Source organism: Tympanuchus pallidicinctus, unplaced genomic scaffold (assembly GCF_026119805.1).
Source record: "Tympanuchus pallidicinctus isolate F22 unplaced genomic scaffold, pur_lepc_1.0 scaffold13, whole genome shotgun sequence".
Taxonomy (NCBI): domain Eukaryota; kingdom Metazoa; phylum Chordata; class Aves; order Galliformes; family Phasianidae; genus Tympanuchus; species Tympanuchus pallidicinctus.
This window is the reverse complement of record NW_026294648.1, coordinates 17,903,324-17,919,550: the sequence shown is the minus strand read 5'-3', so window position 1 is coordinate 17,919,550 and position 16,227 is coordinate 17,903,324. Positions and strand designations below refer to the sequence as shown.

Genomic DNA, 16,227 nt, shown 5'->3' with positions numbered 1-16,227 from the left:
ATGCTCTCCATGGTATGAGCTGGCAAAGGGCAACCCCAGGAAAAGTCAGGCTGCTGTGTCTTTAGATACAATCACATATATATGGAATGTGCAAGTAGGGGGAAAATGTTATCTATCATTCTGCCAGGCGCATCTAGGAACAAAGCAACCATCTGCTGCTGCACCCTTAACAGAGGCAGCCCAGCTCGGGCTGAGACACAGCAGCGTCTTCAAGGGGCCTCTTCCAGACCCACTGGGGATGTGTCACTGAGGAGCACAGCTCTCTTTCCCTGCTGGGGATAAGGAAAGGGCTGCGTCCACCCCGGCTCCTACCCAGAGCTTTGCTTTGTGCCCCCCCCCGCACAAGGGCTGAGCAGTGAGAGCACAGTGGTTGTGTCTCAGGGTGCACAGGAGGGGGATTTGTTCCTTACTTGTGGTCCTGGGATCCTCAGTGGGAGTTGGGGCGTCCAGGCTGTGGGCACATCCCCGGCACAGGGCAGGGGAAGAGCAGCTCTATGTGGGGAAGTCCTGCAGAGCCTTCTGCTCTCCCAAGCACGGCGTTCCTTCCTGATGCTTCATTTCCACGGTGGTTTCAATGGATCACCTGAGCCCTCGTGCAGCCCTGCCTCCCCCCACTCCAGCGGTTTCTCTTTCCCTTCCTTGTGGTTTTGTGCAGTTTTTCCCCTCCATGCTCCTATGTGTCTCCTTTCCCACTTCCGCAGCTGCTGACACCCGCTCTCGCTATCTCCTTCCCCCGTCCGTGCCACAGCCTATTTATGGGGCTGTGTGCAGGGGCTGGAGCAGAGCGGTGGAGCTGCGAGCAGGGCTGGCGGTGCCACCATGCGGAGTGTCCGTGGGGCAGGACGCCTGCTGCTTTGCCTGCTGCTGGTCATCCTCAGGACCCAGGCTGGTGGGGAGGCGAAGCCCAGGCCTCCACCGTGCCAGCAGGTAAGGCTGCTGCTTCCCGAGGCTGTCACGGCACTCTGCGCTGGTTCACAGCACCCATCCCTCTGTGCAGCAAAAGGGAGATCTCACATGCCTCTCCCCCACGGCACTTACCTCACCCAGCCTCCACTTCTACCCGTCCTGTCTCTCCACCTTCCTGCTCCCCTCTGCTCTCCTGGCTTCAAGCTGTTTGCCCATAGCCTTTCGCAGCTGCTCCCCGTCACTTTCAAACCAATGACAACATTTCCAGGGGATAAGACGGGACAGGGGCTCTGCAGGGCAGCGCTGTCAGTGATGCCATTAACTTTTCATTCACTGCATGAGAGGACAGCCTACATGGCCAGAGTGTGGGGCTTCTCCCATCTCCAGGAGCACCATCAGGCAGGCTTTGCCTTCCGCTCCCTCACTTATCCTCCAGGGCTTAAGGCTAAGGAGTGCCGGCGATGACCCGCACCCAAACCAGCAGATTGCACCACGCACAAAAACAGATGTGAAAAGCAAGATCCTTCACCCAGAAAGCCCACCCCATGCTGGTCTCCCGAGCAGCTTCTGGTGGCCTCACCCCTTCCCGTTGCAGGCACAGAGCAGATGACAAAGAGCAGCTCCTCTGCATGGAACTGTGCCGGCTGCTGCTGATGGGTTTCCCCGTTTCTCTGTAGAGCCCCACAAAGGTGTCCTGCAGGGCTGCTGGGCTGCACAGTTTTCCCAAGGACCTTCCCCAAGGAGTGAAGCACCTCGATCTGTCCCACAACATCCTTCAGAACCTGTCAGAGAGCCGCCTGCCTGCACTGGGGCAGCTCGAGCACCTGGACCTGCGCTCCAACCGCCTGGAGGCCATCTCAGGGTCGGTGCTGGCCCAGCTGCCACGGCTGCACTCGCTGCTGCTGGGCTCCAACCGCCTGCACCAAAACCATCAGGACAATGCAGTGGCTTTCAGTGCACTGCAGGGTATAGAGGTGCTGGACCTGTCGGCCAACGGCTTGGAGAGCCACATGGTGAGGGGGTTCCTGAGTGGCCTCACTGCACTGCGGGTGCTGCACCTGCACGGAAACAGATTGAGCCAGCTGCCAGCGGGCATCTTCCAGGGCTCCCCGCGGCTGAGCGAGCTGGATCTCAGTAACAACTACATCATGGACATAGAGGAGGGAGCGTTTGAGGCATTGCGGGAGCTGGCGGTGCTGAGCCTGGCCCTGAACTCCCTGCACTGCCTCTCCAGCTTCAGCCTGCGGCAGCTGCAAGTCCTGAACCTGAGCCACAACGCCCTGGAACTGTTTGGCTGGGAGGAGGGACGGGGTCCCTACCTGCTCCAGGTGCTCGACCTGAGCCACAACCGACTGCTTTCCTTCCCACAGCTCCCAGCCGCGCACCGCCTCGTGCACCTCAACCTCTCCCACAACTCCATCACTTCGCTGGACCCCAGCTCACAGCACCCAGCCCAGTTTGCACTGCACTACGAGGAGATGGTGAGCTTCAGCACCTCGCTGGCCACCGCAGCCAACCTGGCCCGCCTGGCCGAGCTGGACCTCAGCTACAACTGCCTGCAGCTGCTTCCGCTGCTGTTCTTCCGTGCCATGCACTCCCTGTTCACTCTCAGCGTGGCCATGAACTGCCTCCAGAACATCACCATGGAGCTGCTGACCAGGGACGGGGATGGGGACAGGAATGGCACAGCTGTGTGGCAGGAGGACGCAGCGCTCTCTGTGCGCTCCATGGACCTCCATGGCAACGCCATCCGTGCTCTGCCTCGTTGGTTCTTTGATGCCCTGCCCCAGCTGGAAGCCATCGACCTGGGCTCCAACAGCCTTCAGCCCTGCGGGAGTGACATGGGGGAGATATCAGGAGGGGGCTCTCCAAGGGCAGAACCCTGCACCGCCTTCCACAGCATCCCCCACCTGCAGCACCTCAGCCTTCGCAGGAACAGCCTCACCCAGCTGCTGCCCCACACCTTCAGCCGAACCCCATTGCTCTCTTTGGACCTTTCTGAGAACCAGGGCCTGGCCGTGCCACGGGTGGCACTGGAGGGGCTGGAGCACTCCCTGCAGCAGCTCTGGCTGCGGGGGAACCACATGGACAACAGCAGGGCTGAGATCCCTTGCTTGGACAAGCTCAGGGTGTTGGACCTCTCGGGCAACCGCCTAAGCCTTCTGCCCACGGGTTTGTTCTGCTCCCCACTGCAAACCCTGGATGTCAGCGATAACCAGCTGCCAGCGCTGCCCAAGCAGGCACTGCTGGGGTGGACCCACAGCCTGCAGGCATTGTGCCTGGCAGGGAACCCCTTCCATTGCTGTGAGCTGGGCTGGCTGGATGCTCTGCAGGCAGCTGGCGTGCAACTGCCCGACCTGCACCGCGCACGTTGCATCCACCACAGCATCACAAACAGGACAGCACCACTCGGCAGACGCCCGCCATGGCCGTGCCCACAGCCCTGGGATGGCAGCCCAGCACTGGTGCTGGCAGCCCTGCTGGGTGTCCTGCTGTGTGCAGGCTGCAGGGTGTGCTGGCTGCGGGGCCACAGGATGTGCATCCTGCTGCCACAGCCCCAGGTAGACAGAGTGGCCGAGGAGGAGCCAGCACACAGCGACACCAAAGTATAGCCAGGAGAACCAACTGCAGCTGTGTGTTGTCAATACTACTATTAATATGATTATATTTCAGGCACCTCTCCCAACACGCTGCGTGTTCTGCAGATCTGATCGCACACATCCAGCGCTGGATAGGCAGCACACAAAGCTGGGTCCCTGCAGCCCATTCTTTGCAGGGAGGAAGATGCCTCATCTGCAGGGCCATGAGCAGTGTCAGGAGAGGTTCTGCTCTCTGCTCATGGGAAGGGAATTGTCCCTGCAGCCAAGAACGTGGTGCCACCACCGTGAGTTTGGCAGCCTGGCTCCCAGCTGGCACCCATAGGGTCAGCAAGGGATGGACGAGGCAGCAGATGGGTGCTGGCTTTGCCAAGGGGCTGAGAAATAAAGGACAGCAACCAAAGAAGGACAAAGAGGGACTGAGGCGTGGAAATCAATCCAGGGAAACGGTGCATGGTCCTCTGCATCTGTATCTGATTTAACAAGCAGCTCTCTGGACTGCGTCCCACGATTGCTCCCAGGAGAGCCCCATGGTTTTGGTGTTAGGAGCTTTCTCTTGGTTGATACCAAGCTGAAATGATTATGTCAAAATGCTGTGTCAAAGTGATTCGTGCCCAGCTGTGGGACAGTGCGACTCCTGGTCTGAGAGGAGTGCTGGCACTGACAGACCCTGGCATTACAGATTTTCTAGAGAATCAGTTGAGAAATCCAGCAAAACTAATTCTTTCCAGTGGAAACCTTTCACATGTCACTGAATCACGCCATTTTCAAAGTAAAAGAGATTTTATCAGAAGTTCCCAACTGGCTGCTCTGCTAACTTATGTGGAAATCACCTTGTCTGCAACTAACTGGAGTTAAGGCATAGTTGAGCTTTGCCCCCTTTTCTCCATGCGATCAGGAGCCTGGCTGGGAGCTGTGGGATGCAGTGGGCAGAGTCCCCCCCGTGCTGCCCCTCTGACGGGCACAGCTCAGCCCACACCTCCCCCAGCTCTGTTGTAGGATAACACACACTTGGGGCTGCTGTGCTCCCACTGTGTGTTGCATCCAACTCGCACAGCCACGCAGGGCCACGATGGCAGAGCTGCTGCTGGAGCTGTCCCTACTTTTGAGTTTTTGCTGCTGCTGATCTTAAAGCCATCACCCCCCTACTTCATGCAGATGGGATTTATGTTTCCAGCAGCTGTGGTGTTCGCTCTGTGGCTTCGGGATGGGACCGGGGCTGATGGCAGTGCCTCTTCCCCATCCCATCCCCATCTGCACGTCCTCCAGGACCTCTGCCCTGTGCCCTCCCTCCTGCAGGACGGTTCCACCGCTGCTTCCCATTATCACTCCCTACCACCACTTCTGCTGCGTGACTCAGTGCCACCCCCGCCAGCCACTCCTGCCTCATTGGTGAGGTCGAGCGTGTCATGCATGACACTCTTTTCGTCTTTGCTGGGGCTCCGGCCAGACGGGGACCTGCACCTCCCTCTGGCAGCCACAGAGCTGCTGGCGAGCAAAGAGGGAAGGCAGCTCCCAGGCATCCCTTGCCTCGTTCTCAGGGGCAGCCGTGCAGATGCAGACAGCTGTTGTGCAGCTGGGTGCCCCCACCCCGCCGCCTTCCATCCTGGTGCCCTGGGGACAGGGCGTGCAGCAGAGCTCAGTCTGTGCTGGGACACTTCTGTCACAGTCACCCCATGGCAATGTCCCCACGTGCTCTGTTCTCTTTCCTCCCTCACCCACAGCAGCCGCACGCCCGTGGTCTCTGTCCCCAGCTGTAAGGTGCCGCCGACCCAGGCAGAGCTGAGCGAGTGCCGTGGGAAGCGGGGACACATCATCCCTGTGTGTCAGTGTCCCAGCAGCTCAGCTGATGGGCACCTCGGGAAGGTCGCTGCCTCCCGCAGCCGTGTGAGCATCCGTCCTGTGCTGAGGTCACCGACACCTCGGAAAGAGGAAGGAGGTGGCTTGGCTGAAGTCAATTGTCACAACCACCAGCACAGGGGCACCTCCGGTACCAGACGCACCCCAAGACATGACAGAGGTGGGCACGGGGGCTGGGGCAGAGGCCACACTTCACAGGTGTCCCCCCTCTGCTCTCACACCAAACCTGTCCCCAGCTGTGCATCCCTGCACTTTCTCCCAGGCAGAGAAGGGGACGCCTTTCCCAGGCTGGGAATCCCCTTTCTCACCTCCTCCTGCCTCAAGGCAGCTCCACATGGAAGTGGAAGAGGTATTTTTAGCACTTGCCCTGCATTCACTTCATGGATGAGGCAAGAAAGAGGAAGTGACATCAAACAAAGGGCGGCTTTGGCTTTAAAAGGAATCCTTTCTTTCCTACTACTCAGTCGTCGCAAAACTTCTGTGAAGAGGGGTTGGTAGAAATCACCTGGTGGGAGGCAGCGAGGGGGAGGCAGGAGGTTGATGCCAGACGTGGGTGCTCAGGGCCCAACCAGTGCCATCCCACTGCCACCTGTCACCCCTCCGGATCCCAGCCAACGACACCATCTGCACCCCGAGCAATTTTCCTGGCAGTGACACAGCCAACGGGGGCACAAAGTGCTGAGGGTGGGACCTGCTGGCCCCAAGGAGAGAGAAGGCAGAGACCCCGAGGGGAAGGGGCGGCCCTAACAGCAAAGCCGTTGGCCAGAAGGTGGCAATGTGCCCCTCCGGCTGGGGCTGGCACTGAGCGCCCCGTTAGGATGCGCTTTGCCCATCTCTGTGGGCGCTGCTGCCCTTCCTGCCCAAATCCCCTCACAGCACAGCTGTGCTGACAGATGTTTGTGAGGGGCAACTGCTGGCCTTTCTGAGTGATTGCTGCCCCGTGTGCTTGGTGGCAGGCTGAGCACATGGTGAGCAGAAAGCACCCGAGCACCTCCCAGCACTGACAAAAGCTGCTTTTCCTCCTCAAGAAACTCCTCATTCCTCCAGAAGCTGCTCAGATTTCCCCCCGATGTCCCCCTTCAGGCACAAGGCATTTCTCCATTCCTTAAGGTTGAAAAAAGGGGATTCACGGAGAGAAAAATGTCACGACACCAGAATCTTTGGGGTTGGAGCGAAAGGCCCATTTGGGCTCACAGGAGGGAGAAGTGTGGATGCTGCATCTGGTTCTGGCCAAGGTAAGAGAAGGATCTGCAAAAGCCGTGGTGTGAAGGTGGGAAGACAAGAAATATCAGGGACTTCCAAAGACTTCACGTGCAGCGGTGTCTACATGGCAAACCCATCACGGCAGGGGCTCCAGGGGCCATGCGTCCCCTCACAGCCATTGGCAGAGGTGGGTGGGATTCACAGATCGGTTCCTCTCTGCCACTCAGCACCTGGGATTGGAGTCAATGGCCCAGAGTGGGTTTACTTTACAGAGGACGGCAGCGCTGAGCCTGAGGTGTGGAAGGAGCAAAGCAAGCAGCAGCTGCCCCAGACAGCAGGGATGCTGCAGGAGGTGCTGGGCTGGTGAGGGAGCAGCCGAGCTGGAGCTGTGGAATGGCCTCTGGCCCTGCAGTGCTTCTCTGCTCTGACCATGGAGGCTGTGGCAGCAGTCTCTCTCTGCCTTTCTTTTTTTTTCTCTTTTTGTTCAGCTTTTTGTACTTACGCTTGGGATTTGTAATGCCAGCCTTTTCCTAGCAGGACCCCACAAAGCACTGTGGCCTTTCCATCCCAATAGAGCACACTGGGGAGGTCAGCCATCCACACTGTGCATCCCAGCTCTGGTTCATGTGACAGCGAGTCAGTGGGAGGTCAGGGGGTGCTCACCAGACGTCCTGCAAAGGGAAAGCACCTCCTGCTAGAAGGGAAGTGGCACAGCGAGGGAGAAAGCACAATTCCAAAGGAGAAGTGCCAGACATGAGCCCAGCTGCTGCCCTGCAGAGCATCCAGTCAGACCCAGCACCGGCTCCTCTGCACCTGAGAGCTGCATGCAGGCAACCCGCAGTACCAGGCTGGGAGGTTTCCAGGGTCGTGCTGGTTGGGAAGCTGGCTGTGCTGTGTTTAGGAGGAGTTAACAGCAAGCAAAAAAAAGAAAAAAAAATAATCCAGAAATCAGTATCATTCCTTGCCATCCCTTTTGTCCCTTACTAATGTCATCGCTGCCTGATTCCCACTAGTCTACATCTCCTGCTTATGGGGACAAGTTTTTATCTGCTGAGAAAAGAAGTGTGTGCTTGCTTTGCAAACAAATGGCTCTCCTTGAGCTGAAGGTGATATCCCTTTGCACCAAGCTGCTCTGTGCTCCCTGAGGAGCAACTATTTCAGGAGCAACTGACCGCAGCAATAGTGGGGTGTCTGACCAGTGAGATCCCACTCCAGGAGAACCCAGACTGGGGACCAGAGCCAGGCAGTGGGGGTGGCCACTCCATCCTCCCCCAACAGCTGTGAGCTGTGAATGGCACCAAAACCGCCTTTTTTCCCCTCCCCAGTGGGCAGGACAGAGGCCAGAGGGTATAAAGGGAGCAGAGGCCCTGCTCACAGCCCTGCTCCCAGTCCCATCCCCAGCCATGGGCCGACTCGCTGTGCTCACTGCTGCAGTGCTGCTCTGCCAGCTGGGGCTCGCCATGGCCATCCACTGGCTGTGAGTAATGGAGAGCAACTGGGGGACAGGAGGAGGCTCCCTTGGGTGTCCCCTGCAGCATTTCCCTTTGGTCTGCCCATCTCTCATTCCCTGGGTCCCCATCCCAATGCCTGCAGACCCCAACCTCTCATCCCCAACCTCTCACCCCCATCCCAGTGCCCATCATCCCCGTCCACTCATCCCCATCCCTGTGCTTGTGGTCCCCTCACAACACAACCTCTCTCAACAGAGCATTGGCAGAGAATGGCAGCGCAGTGTCCTGGGACAGAATCCACCACTGCCGGCTGCTGGCTGGGCTCGTGCCCGACCAGGTCCAGATATGCCGCAGGAACCTGGAGGTCATGCACAGCATCGTTCAGGCTGCCAGCAAAACCAAGAGCATCTGCCAGAAGACCTTTTCCAGCATGAGGTGGAATTGCTCCTCCATCCAGCGTGCCCCCAGCTTCGGTCCTGACCTGCTGAAAGGTAAAGAAGAGAAAACTTGCTGCCATTACACCGGTGTTAATCGTGTGCCATTCGATCTGCAGGAGATGAGACATCTCCCCCTTTCTTTCCAGGGACCAGGGAATCTGCCTTTGTCCATGCGCTCTCCGCCGCCGCCATCGCACACTCCATTGCCCAAGCCTGTGCCTCAGGGTCACTCCCACTCTGCTCCTGCGGCTCCGTGCCCTCCGAGCTCCCTGGATCGGACTTCAGATGGGGTGGCTGCGGGGACAACCTGCACTACGGCCTCCAGCTCGGTGCTGCTTTTGCTGACAGCCCCCTAAAATCCAACAAGCTGGGATTGCAGGCTCTGAGGGCCGTGAATTGGCGTAACAACGCGGCAGGCAGGCAGGTGGGTACGGCCCACGGCCCCTTGAGGTTGGATATTAGGAAAAATGTCTTCTTGGAAAGAGTGGTGATGCACAGCTGCATAGGGAGTGATGGGGCCACTGTCCCTGGAGGTGACCCAGAACCATGAGAATGTGGCACTGAGGGATGCAGGGGTGGGCTGGGGCTGGGGAGCTGAGAGAGCCCTTCTAACCTCAGTGATTCGATGATTCTGTGACGCAGGGTGCAGAGGTGCCTGAGGTAAGGAGGTAGGCTCCAGAGGAGGACACAGTTCCTGAGCCTTTGTGAGAGCTGGGGAAGCTGCCACCCCACTACGAGCTCCACCAGGGCACTTCCCAAGGGTCAGACTCTTATTACAAAGGGAACAAAGCAGGATGAGTCCTCAGTTGCTCCACTGAAAGAAGGCACTCTCTGGATGTCCCAGCAGCACCACTGTCTTTCACCTCTAAATGAGAGAGAAGTCTCTCTGGTGGCAGTAAGCAGCTCAGCTCTCCCATCTCTTGAAAGTGACAGTGGATGTTCTTACAAACCTGTCAGTGGAGTGGGAACCAGGAGCAGCCACTAAATTCTTATTTCCACCCTCTGTAGGTGCTGAGTGAGTCCCTGGATACCAAGTGCAAATGCCACGGTGTTTCAGGCTCCTGTTCGGTGAAGACCTGTTGGAAGGCACTGCCGAGTCTGGCTGAAATTGCCTCCGAGCTCAAATCCAAGTACCTGGCAGCCATCAGGGTGAGCCACCGCCTCGTGGGGCGCAGGAAGCAGCTGAAGCCCACGGAAACAGACATCAGGGTGATGAGAGACACGGACCTGGTTTATCTGATTCACTCCCCCGACTACTGCACGCCCAATGTCCACCTGGGGTCTGTGGGGACACAGGACAGGTAAGGACCAGCTGCAAACATGCTCTAAGAGCCGCTCAGGTGGGCACCAGCACTGTGGGTGGGAGGCATACTGCCTCATTCTGACCCATGCATCCCCCCTTGGCAGGCAGTGCAACAAGACATCAGCGGGCAGTGATGGCTGCGACCTGCTGTGCTGTGGCCGCGGCTACAACGCTTACGTGGAGGAGGTGGTGGAGAGGTGTCACTGCAAGTACCGCTGGTGCTGCTACGTGCTGTGCAAGAGATGCCGGCGGCCGGAGGAGAGGTATGTCTGTAAATAGTGTGGGGCATCACAGCAGGCAGCAGGACGTGTGTTGAGTCCTCCGGTGTGCAGCTGGGGAACGGGCACCATCTGCAAGCAGTGCTCTGAAGGGGACTGTGCTGCAAGCCTGGACTCTGGAACTACAACAGAAGACCTCAAACTGGGTGATGATGGGAAGCCTCAAACCAGAGGACGACCTCTGTCTCACCAGAGTGAGACAAAGGGCTGCCCTCCTGCAGTGGATCAGCATCTGGCCCTCTGTCTCCAGCTGGGGACAACCATTTATCACTCGGCCCTGTTCTCCAGGGGTGAATGGGGACTCTGCACTGCCATTGTCCTTTTGCAGGAGGCTTTTGACAGTGGCCTGAAAGCCAGGAGTGATGGATGAGAAGATGGGTAAAGAGTTGTCCATGGGGGGAAGGCTGCAGAAAGAAAACCGCTGAGGTTGAGGGGGTCCTGGTAGACCCTCTGGAGCCAGGTTTCTGCTGTGGATTCACCCAACACCACTGAATGTTCCTCCTCACGGGCAAACACTGTTCCAGAGCTCTTTGCAGCATCTGAAATAAAGAGGCAGATGGCAGTCAGTGATGGCTCCAAGAGACAGAACTCATCACTTTCCTCCACGACCCACATGGAGATGGCTGCAGGTCTCACAGTTACAAGACTTCAGCTGTGGCTGATGGAAGTTGCTCCTTCCACCCCCTGACCCCAGGTGTGCTGCACTGGCCTGGGGAGAGGACGGGACTCCTGAAGAAATAAGCATAACTCTTTAGACTCACTGTCAGTGGGATTCCGGTGCGTGCTGCTTAAATAAATGTACCATACCATGCCTCTGTGACAGAACTACGTGTCACCTCCTCCCACCTTGGCATTCAGCTGACCCCAGAGAGAACAAGCTGGAAGGAGAGCGCGAAGCACAGTGTATAAGGTTCTGGTAGCTGGAAACAGAGGCAGCTGGGGCTCATTTTCTGATCTGCATGTATGTGGGTTGGAGCACAGTGTGCATCGAGGACAGGGTCCTGATTCACCTCATCCTTCCCTCAGTTGCCATGACTGCTTTTAGCAGGAGAGTTGGAGAAGTGCTTGCATAGAATGAGATTCCAGTTCATGCAGCCTTTGGAGAGAGGTGGTGAATTTAAGCACATGTGTGCTGAGGAGAACCCACAGCACAAGGAGTGCAGGTAGATGTGCCTGAGATCCCAGGATGGCTTCCTGCAGCTCCCACCACGACCTAGAGGCTCTGGCAGCCTTGCGTGCGCCTTGTGTAATTTGTGGTTTGCATTGAATGGAGCTGGTTGTGCTCAGCCCTGAGTCCAGCTGTAAGATTACTCATTTCCATATTCATTCAATCATTTTTTAACAGCCTCAGCTGGGTCACAGAATCAATTCATAAGCTTTTGTTGTAAACTATCCCCTCCACTTAATGTGCTCCAGGTTTCTCTATGAACAGTGAGTAAGAGCTGAGAGTCCGAGGCGGCTCGAAACAAGGCTGGGAGCTGGAAGCCCAAATCCTCAGGGGTGAAGCATATGCTCACATGGCTAACCAAGTGAGTTAACCATCATTATCAGTTGTTAGTGCAGCACTGACTCGGTCTGGCTGCTGACATACTGCCTTCCCAGAGCCACGGGAAGGCCACAGCTGGGAGGCTTCCGCTGCAGCTGCAAGGGCAGAGGAGCTATCTCCTGTTTGTCTTTTAAAATGCAATTAGGAGTTAGTCACCAGCATTCCTCGAAAAGGGAGGCTTCAGCTGCAACCCAGGACCTGAGTACAGAGGTGATGCAGGTACTTAATTAGGAGGACTGCTTAAATACCTTCCCCATAGCCACCCCCACACCGCAAGATCACAGGGAGGTGAAGCTGGGAGGGGCTGCGAACTCCTCAGAGCATTGCAAAACGAGCTGGGGAGAAGAAAAGAGGGGAAGGATACTGTGAAGGGAGAGATTCCACCAGGAGGGTGGGAAATGTGATTTGCATTTGGTAACTGCAAACACACATTGCCTGGGGTGGAGGAGAGGAGTCACAATAGCTAGGAGCGCCCTGGGGAGATGTCCTGATTCCCCTCCTGGAGAGGTCCTGTTTGAATTTCTGCCTGGGAAACGGCAGGGTCAAGGGTGGAATATGCAGAGCCCTCTCCTCCTCTTGCTGCTTGCATTCTCGCTGCAGACCCAGCAGGGAAGGGCTGGAGGGGCAGTCAGCAGTGGGATGCTGGGTTCCATCTGTGTCCTGTGGGAGATGGGGAAGTGCTGTAATTAGCTGAAGGGTGCAAAGAGGTCAGGCTGGCAGGAGGGGCTGCGGTGGAGTGGTGGCAATTCACTGACAATGTTTAGAATGGGAAGTGCTGCAATCTGAGTTTGCAGCTGGAATTTCCAGTCTTGTGAGATCAGCTAGGCTGGAGGAGTCTCCTCAGGACTGGGAGCCAGAGCAAAATCCAGCAAGGGATCCAGAGGGAATAAACTATCTGCTTGGCTCCAAGGTCTGCTGGGTGTATCTTCTCTCTCTAACCCTGCCAGGGCAGGAAAGCCAGCAGAAGGCTGCTAAGGGCACCCAGAGCCCTGTTTCCCCAGACCAACGCGGGCGACCTCCAAGGCAAAAGATGGGAAAACTTGGACCCTGACATCACCCTCAGGTGTCTTCCAGCACCCATCAGTGAGATGTTGCCAGAGAAAACAGTGCAGGAGGGCTTTACCTTAGCTGCCTGCAAACCTCGCTGCCATCGCAAACGCCTCAAGGTGTGAAAGGTGCCTCTTCATGATCTGAATTAGCTGGACAACAGTGGCAGCAGTGTCCCTGATGCTCTGTAAGGATTATGGGTTTGCAGCCCTTCAGACACATCCCCCTTATTTCTTTTGCCCCATGTTCACAATCAGTCCTCTCCACACTGTGGCAGGCTGCTGTCATTACCCTCTGCTTCACAAACCCTCTTTGGGCTCATCGCTGATGTGACAGATCTACCTCTTTGACTCCTCTCTCATTACCCATTTTCCCCACGTCTTGTGGCTTTTTGTTTATCTGTCTCTGGAAATGAGACTCCCGGAGTTGAATGGTCATGGCAGAAGCTCTTCACTTTGCAGTGCTGTGAACTGACCTGGGAGAGACGGCTCTGAATGTGGCTCATGCACAGAAGAAAACCGTCCCTCTGCAAGCAATTTGGTGAGAACCAGGCAAAGGGTTTGCTCTGAAAAGCCTCCTCCCTGTTATTGCTTGGCTTTTGCGTTTGAGAAGAGTAAAACAGGTGTGAACATGGCTGTTCCCTGCTGGTTAAGGATGCTGCTTAACTAATTCTAGGCAGACAATCCAAGCAAGGGCAATGAGCTGTTGGTAAATAAGTAAAATCTATGGGGAAGAATGGCACTGCCTTCAAGGATGCTTTGGGATATTCCTTCCCTACAGCCTCAGAATGCAACTCTGAGAGGAGAGTGCTTGAAGACACAGCTCCTTCCTTCTGCTGACCCCACGGATGGCTGAGCCAGAACAAGGGGGAGGCACAACTGAGGTCACTGTTGGGGCTCAGCAGATGATCAGTGCCTATTCCGTCCTAAAGATCTGGGGAATGTTACCTTGACCTTTGGTGTTTACAGTATCACACCACCAGATACAAACATGAGCAGAGACTCGTATTTAAGGAAAAACCCTTGGCTCTTTGTTCTCCTTTATTTGTAGGGTGTTCAGCAATGTCATGAAGTCTTGAGGATGACAAGTAACAAACAGGGATTGCCCTTGTGGGGATCTTCAACTGAGTGATGTAGGTGAGTAACAGACATAAGACCAGAGGGGGAACTGGTCCCCAGTCTGAGGGCCCTTGAGCACAGCTTAAAGGGCAGCTGCAGCAATGGCTGTGCTGGATTCAGAGAGGAAGAAGACTTCCATGTTTTCCTTGAGGCTCAGCAGGCTGGAAACCCTCCCAGCTCCGCACCCCTCAGTTCACCAAGTTGCAGGGCACAATTCCCAGGTGGAAAAGGCTTCTACAGAGAACAGCAGTCCTGTAGTGGAAATGCTAACTTATGGCCTGAAGCAGTGATGGAGCACTGGTGGGAAGGCAGGGCCAACCCAGGGGAGCTCAGGTGCATGCAATGGGAAGGGATGGAGCCAGGATCCACCCTTGCCCAGCCCTCATTTAAGGGTTGGTGGTGGTGGTGAGGGCATCTCTTGCTGGAGATCCCTGCCTACCTGAGGCCTTCCAAAGGTAAGCAGCTCTTTTCCTTCATTTCTGCATCTGTGGCTGCTGCATTTGGGCTTGTTCTCGTTTGCTTTAGCCTAAGACTTTGCCACCCTGCCATTATCACCCCATTACAGCATTGCGACTCCGAAGTTAAAATCTCTCTTGGTGCTTGCTTATTGCTCTCCAGAGCAAAACTAACGTGTCAGAGAGCTCAGGAGCACGATGCTACCTGCTTCTGTTCCAGCACTCTGTGGCCTTTTCCAACTATCTTTCTGCCAGTACAGAAAAGGTGCTGTGGTCCTCCTTTGAATGATGAAATGATACCAACCTCCTTCTGTTTACCTATGGAGAAACTGTCTCTGAAGGCAGTCAGAAAGTGAGGTAAGGTGGAATGAGGGCTGCAGAACAGCCTCCTCTACAAAGCAGAAGCAGGCACAAGCCATGAGCAGCCCAGGGTCTCTGTGCCACGGGGCTTTTCCAGGCATGCCCTAGAAGTGCAGCCAGATAGATTTTGAGGACCTTCTCAGTTTGCATATGTGTCAGCCTTGACCACTGCGCAGTGGAGCAAGGGATTTCCAGGCATACTTCTGTCTGGCTGGAGCATTACTGGTGTGTGCTGTGCTACAGGGCTAGCAGGAGCTCTGAAGCCTTCCAGGTGGCTGGATGCATTTGTAATATGCTGGTGCTCCTGGGGAAGCACAAAGTGGGCCCTCTGGTTGTGCAGTCAGATGCTCTGCACACATGCCTTAAATGCAATACACCAGAGCAGTTCTAGGTTTGCTACACGTATAGTGGAAAGCACGAGGGCATGTTTCATGGCTGAAAACATAAGAGCTGTCCAGAACCTGTAGCCGGGCCCTAGATATGGACTTTATGCTGAGAACCTACCATACTGAGACACACAAGAGAATAGAAGAGCAGGAGAAATCAATCCTGCTTGTCAAAGCTTTTCACATGTAGCAGGACTAATCACAGCCACCATCCCTACCGTCAGGGTCTTGCTGGGTAATTACACCTGCCAAAGAATCATTTATCTTTTCCCTTGTGTTAAGAATGCCCCTGTAATTGGAAGAGGCAGCTCGAAAAAAAGCCTCACATCCTGCCAGTCTGTAAGAGGACGCTGTGTGTGGGTACGTGCACCTCATATATTGGGGCTGGAGAGCAGACAGACCACGGACACTTTGGTCACCAGCCCTTATTGACTTCATTCTCTGCGGTGTAAGTGAAGCCTGTTGTTGACCATATGGGACAGCAGACAAAACCAGGGGTAGTTAACTGCTAGCAAGGAGCTTTAGAAGCCTCCAACTAGCAAACAGGTTTGCCCACTCGACTCCTCCTTCTCCATCTTGGAGGAAGCAGGGCTTAATGTAGATTTCCTGCTCTCTCAGTCCAGCTTGCGTGGTGAGCTGTGATAACGTGCTGCTCGAGGCCAGTCCTGTGCTGCCACTGATAGTCTGGGTCTAAGCTGACCCCTCCTTCCTGATTTTAAAGAGAGGGAAAGCAGGCTGAGGTCCCGTGCTCCATCATCAGCCTCTGCACAGCTATTTGGAGAGCAAGCAGACAGCTCCTCGTGAACCTGTCCGGCTTGTTCTGAAGGCTTACAAGAAGAATGCCCAAAGGAGAAGTTTAATCTTTAACAAACAGAGATATTCTACAGGCAATGTGATCTCTGAACTGCTGAGGTTGTCCTGATAACACAAAGGTGATGGCGTTCATTCCAGCATTCTCTATCGCTCTGATCCTCAAAACGTTGTTGAAATTTAGAACCTTGGAGATGGTGATACGATAGGTTTACTGTGGGTTTCAAGTAATGCACATGAAGGTGAAAGATGCTGTATCAAGTGCATTGCTGCCTCTCTAATGAAAGTGAACTGGCTGTAATTATTGGGGATTTCGCAGTATCTTCTGCCAGTGAGCAACGAACGGCTGTAGATTCCTGGCCCTGTTCGACTTCCAGTTAATACATTAATTAGTTTTCCCACCACTGGACATACTGCTTTTTACTTCCTGCCTTGTGTGCAGGATTACCACAGAATGATGTGTTAAGCTG

General features: G+C 55.6%; 2 protein-coding genes across 3 annotated transcripts; both read left to right on the top strand.

Moving 5' to 3' along the window:
- Window positions 1-808: 808 nt before the first annotated feature.
- LOC128076074 (transforming growth factor beta activator LRRC32-like) lies at window positions 809-4,395 on the top strand. The gene is made up of 2 exons (XM_052673390.1): window positions 809-927; window positions 1,584-4,395. Exons 1-2 carry the CDS (start codon window positions 820-822, stop codon window positions 3,516-3,518), a joined length of 2,043 nt encoding a protein of 680 aa, XP_052529350.1. The 5' UTR covers window positions 809-819; the 3' UTR covers window positions 3,519-4,395.
- Window positions 4,396-5,161: 766 nt separating this feature from the next.
- Window positions 5,162-11,586, top strand: LOC128076080 (protein Wnt-11b-like). Of its 2 annotated transcripts, XM_052673403.1 has the most exons (6): window positions 5,162-5,523; window positions 6,392-6,598; window positions 8,273-8,508; window positions 8,601-8,878; window positions 9,463-9,755; window positions 9,862-11,586. In XM_052673403.1, exons 2-6 carry the CDS (start codon window positions 6,504-6,506, stop codon window positions 10,034-10,036), a joined length of 1,077 nt encoding a protein of 358 aa, XP_052529363.1. In that variant the 5' UTR covers window positions 5,162-5,523; window positions 6,392-6,503; the 3' UTR covers window positions 10,037-11,586. The 2 variants fall into 2 exon arrangements, with proteins under 2 accessions (XP_052529363.1, XP_052529364.1); XM_052673404.1 differs by lacking the exon at window positions 5,162-5,523 and having other exon boundaries at window positions 6,354-6,598.
- Window positions 11,587-16,227: the final 4,641 nt, after the last annotated feature.

Excerpts from the sequence above, each read along its gene's own strand:
- LOC128076074 (XM_052673390.1), top strand. The coding sequence starts at position 820 with ATGCGGAGTGTCCGTGGGGCAGGACGCCTGCTGCTTTGCCTGCTGCTG. Across the intron at positions 928-1,583 it reads GGCCTCCACCGTGCCAGCAG|AGCCCCACAAAGGTGTCCTG; the intron begins GTAAGGCTGCTG and ends GTTTCTCTGTAG.
- LOC128076080 (XM_052673403.1), top strand. The coding sequence starts at position 6,504 with ATGTCACGACACCAGAATCTTTGGGGTTGGAGCGAAAGGCCCATTTGG. Across the intron at positions 6,599-8,272 it reads TGCATCTGGTTCTGGCCAAG|AGCATTGGCAGAGAATGGCA; the intron begins GTAAGAGAAGGA and ends CTCTCTCAACAG. Across the intron at positions 8,509-8,600 it reads CGGTCCTGACCTGCTGAAAG|GGACCAGGGAATCTGCCTTT; the intron begins GTAAAGAAGAGA and ends CTTTCTTTCCAG.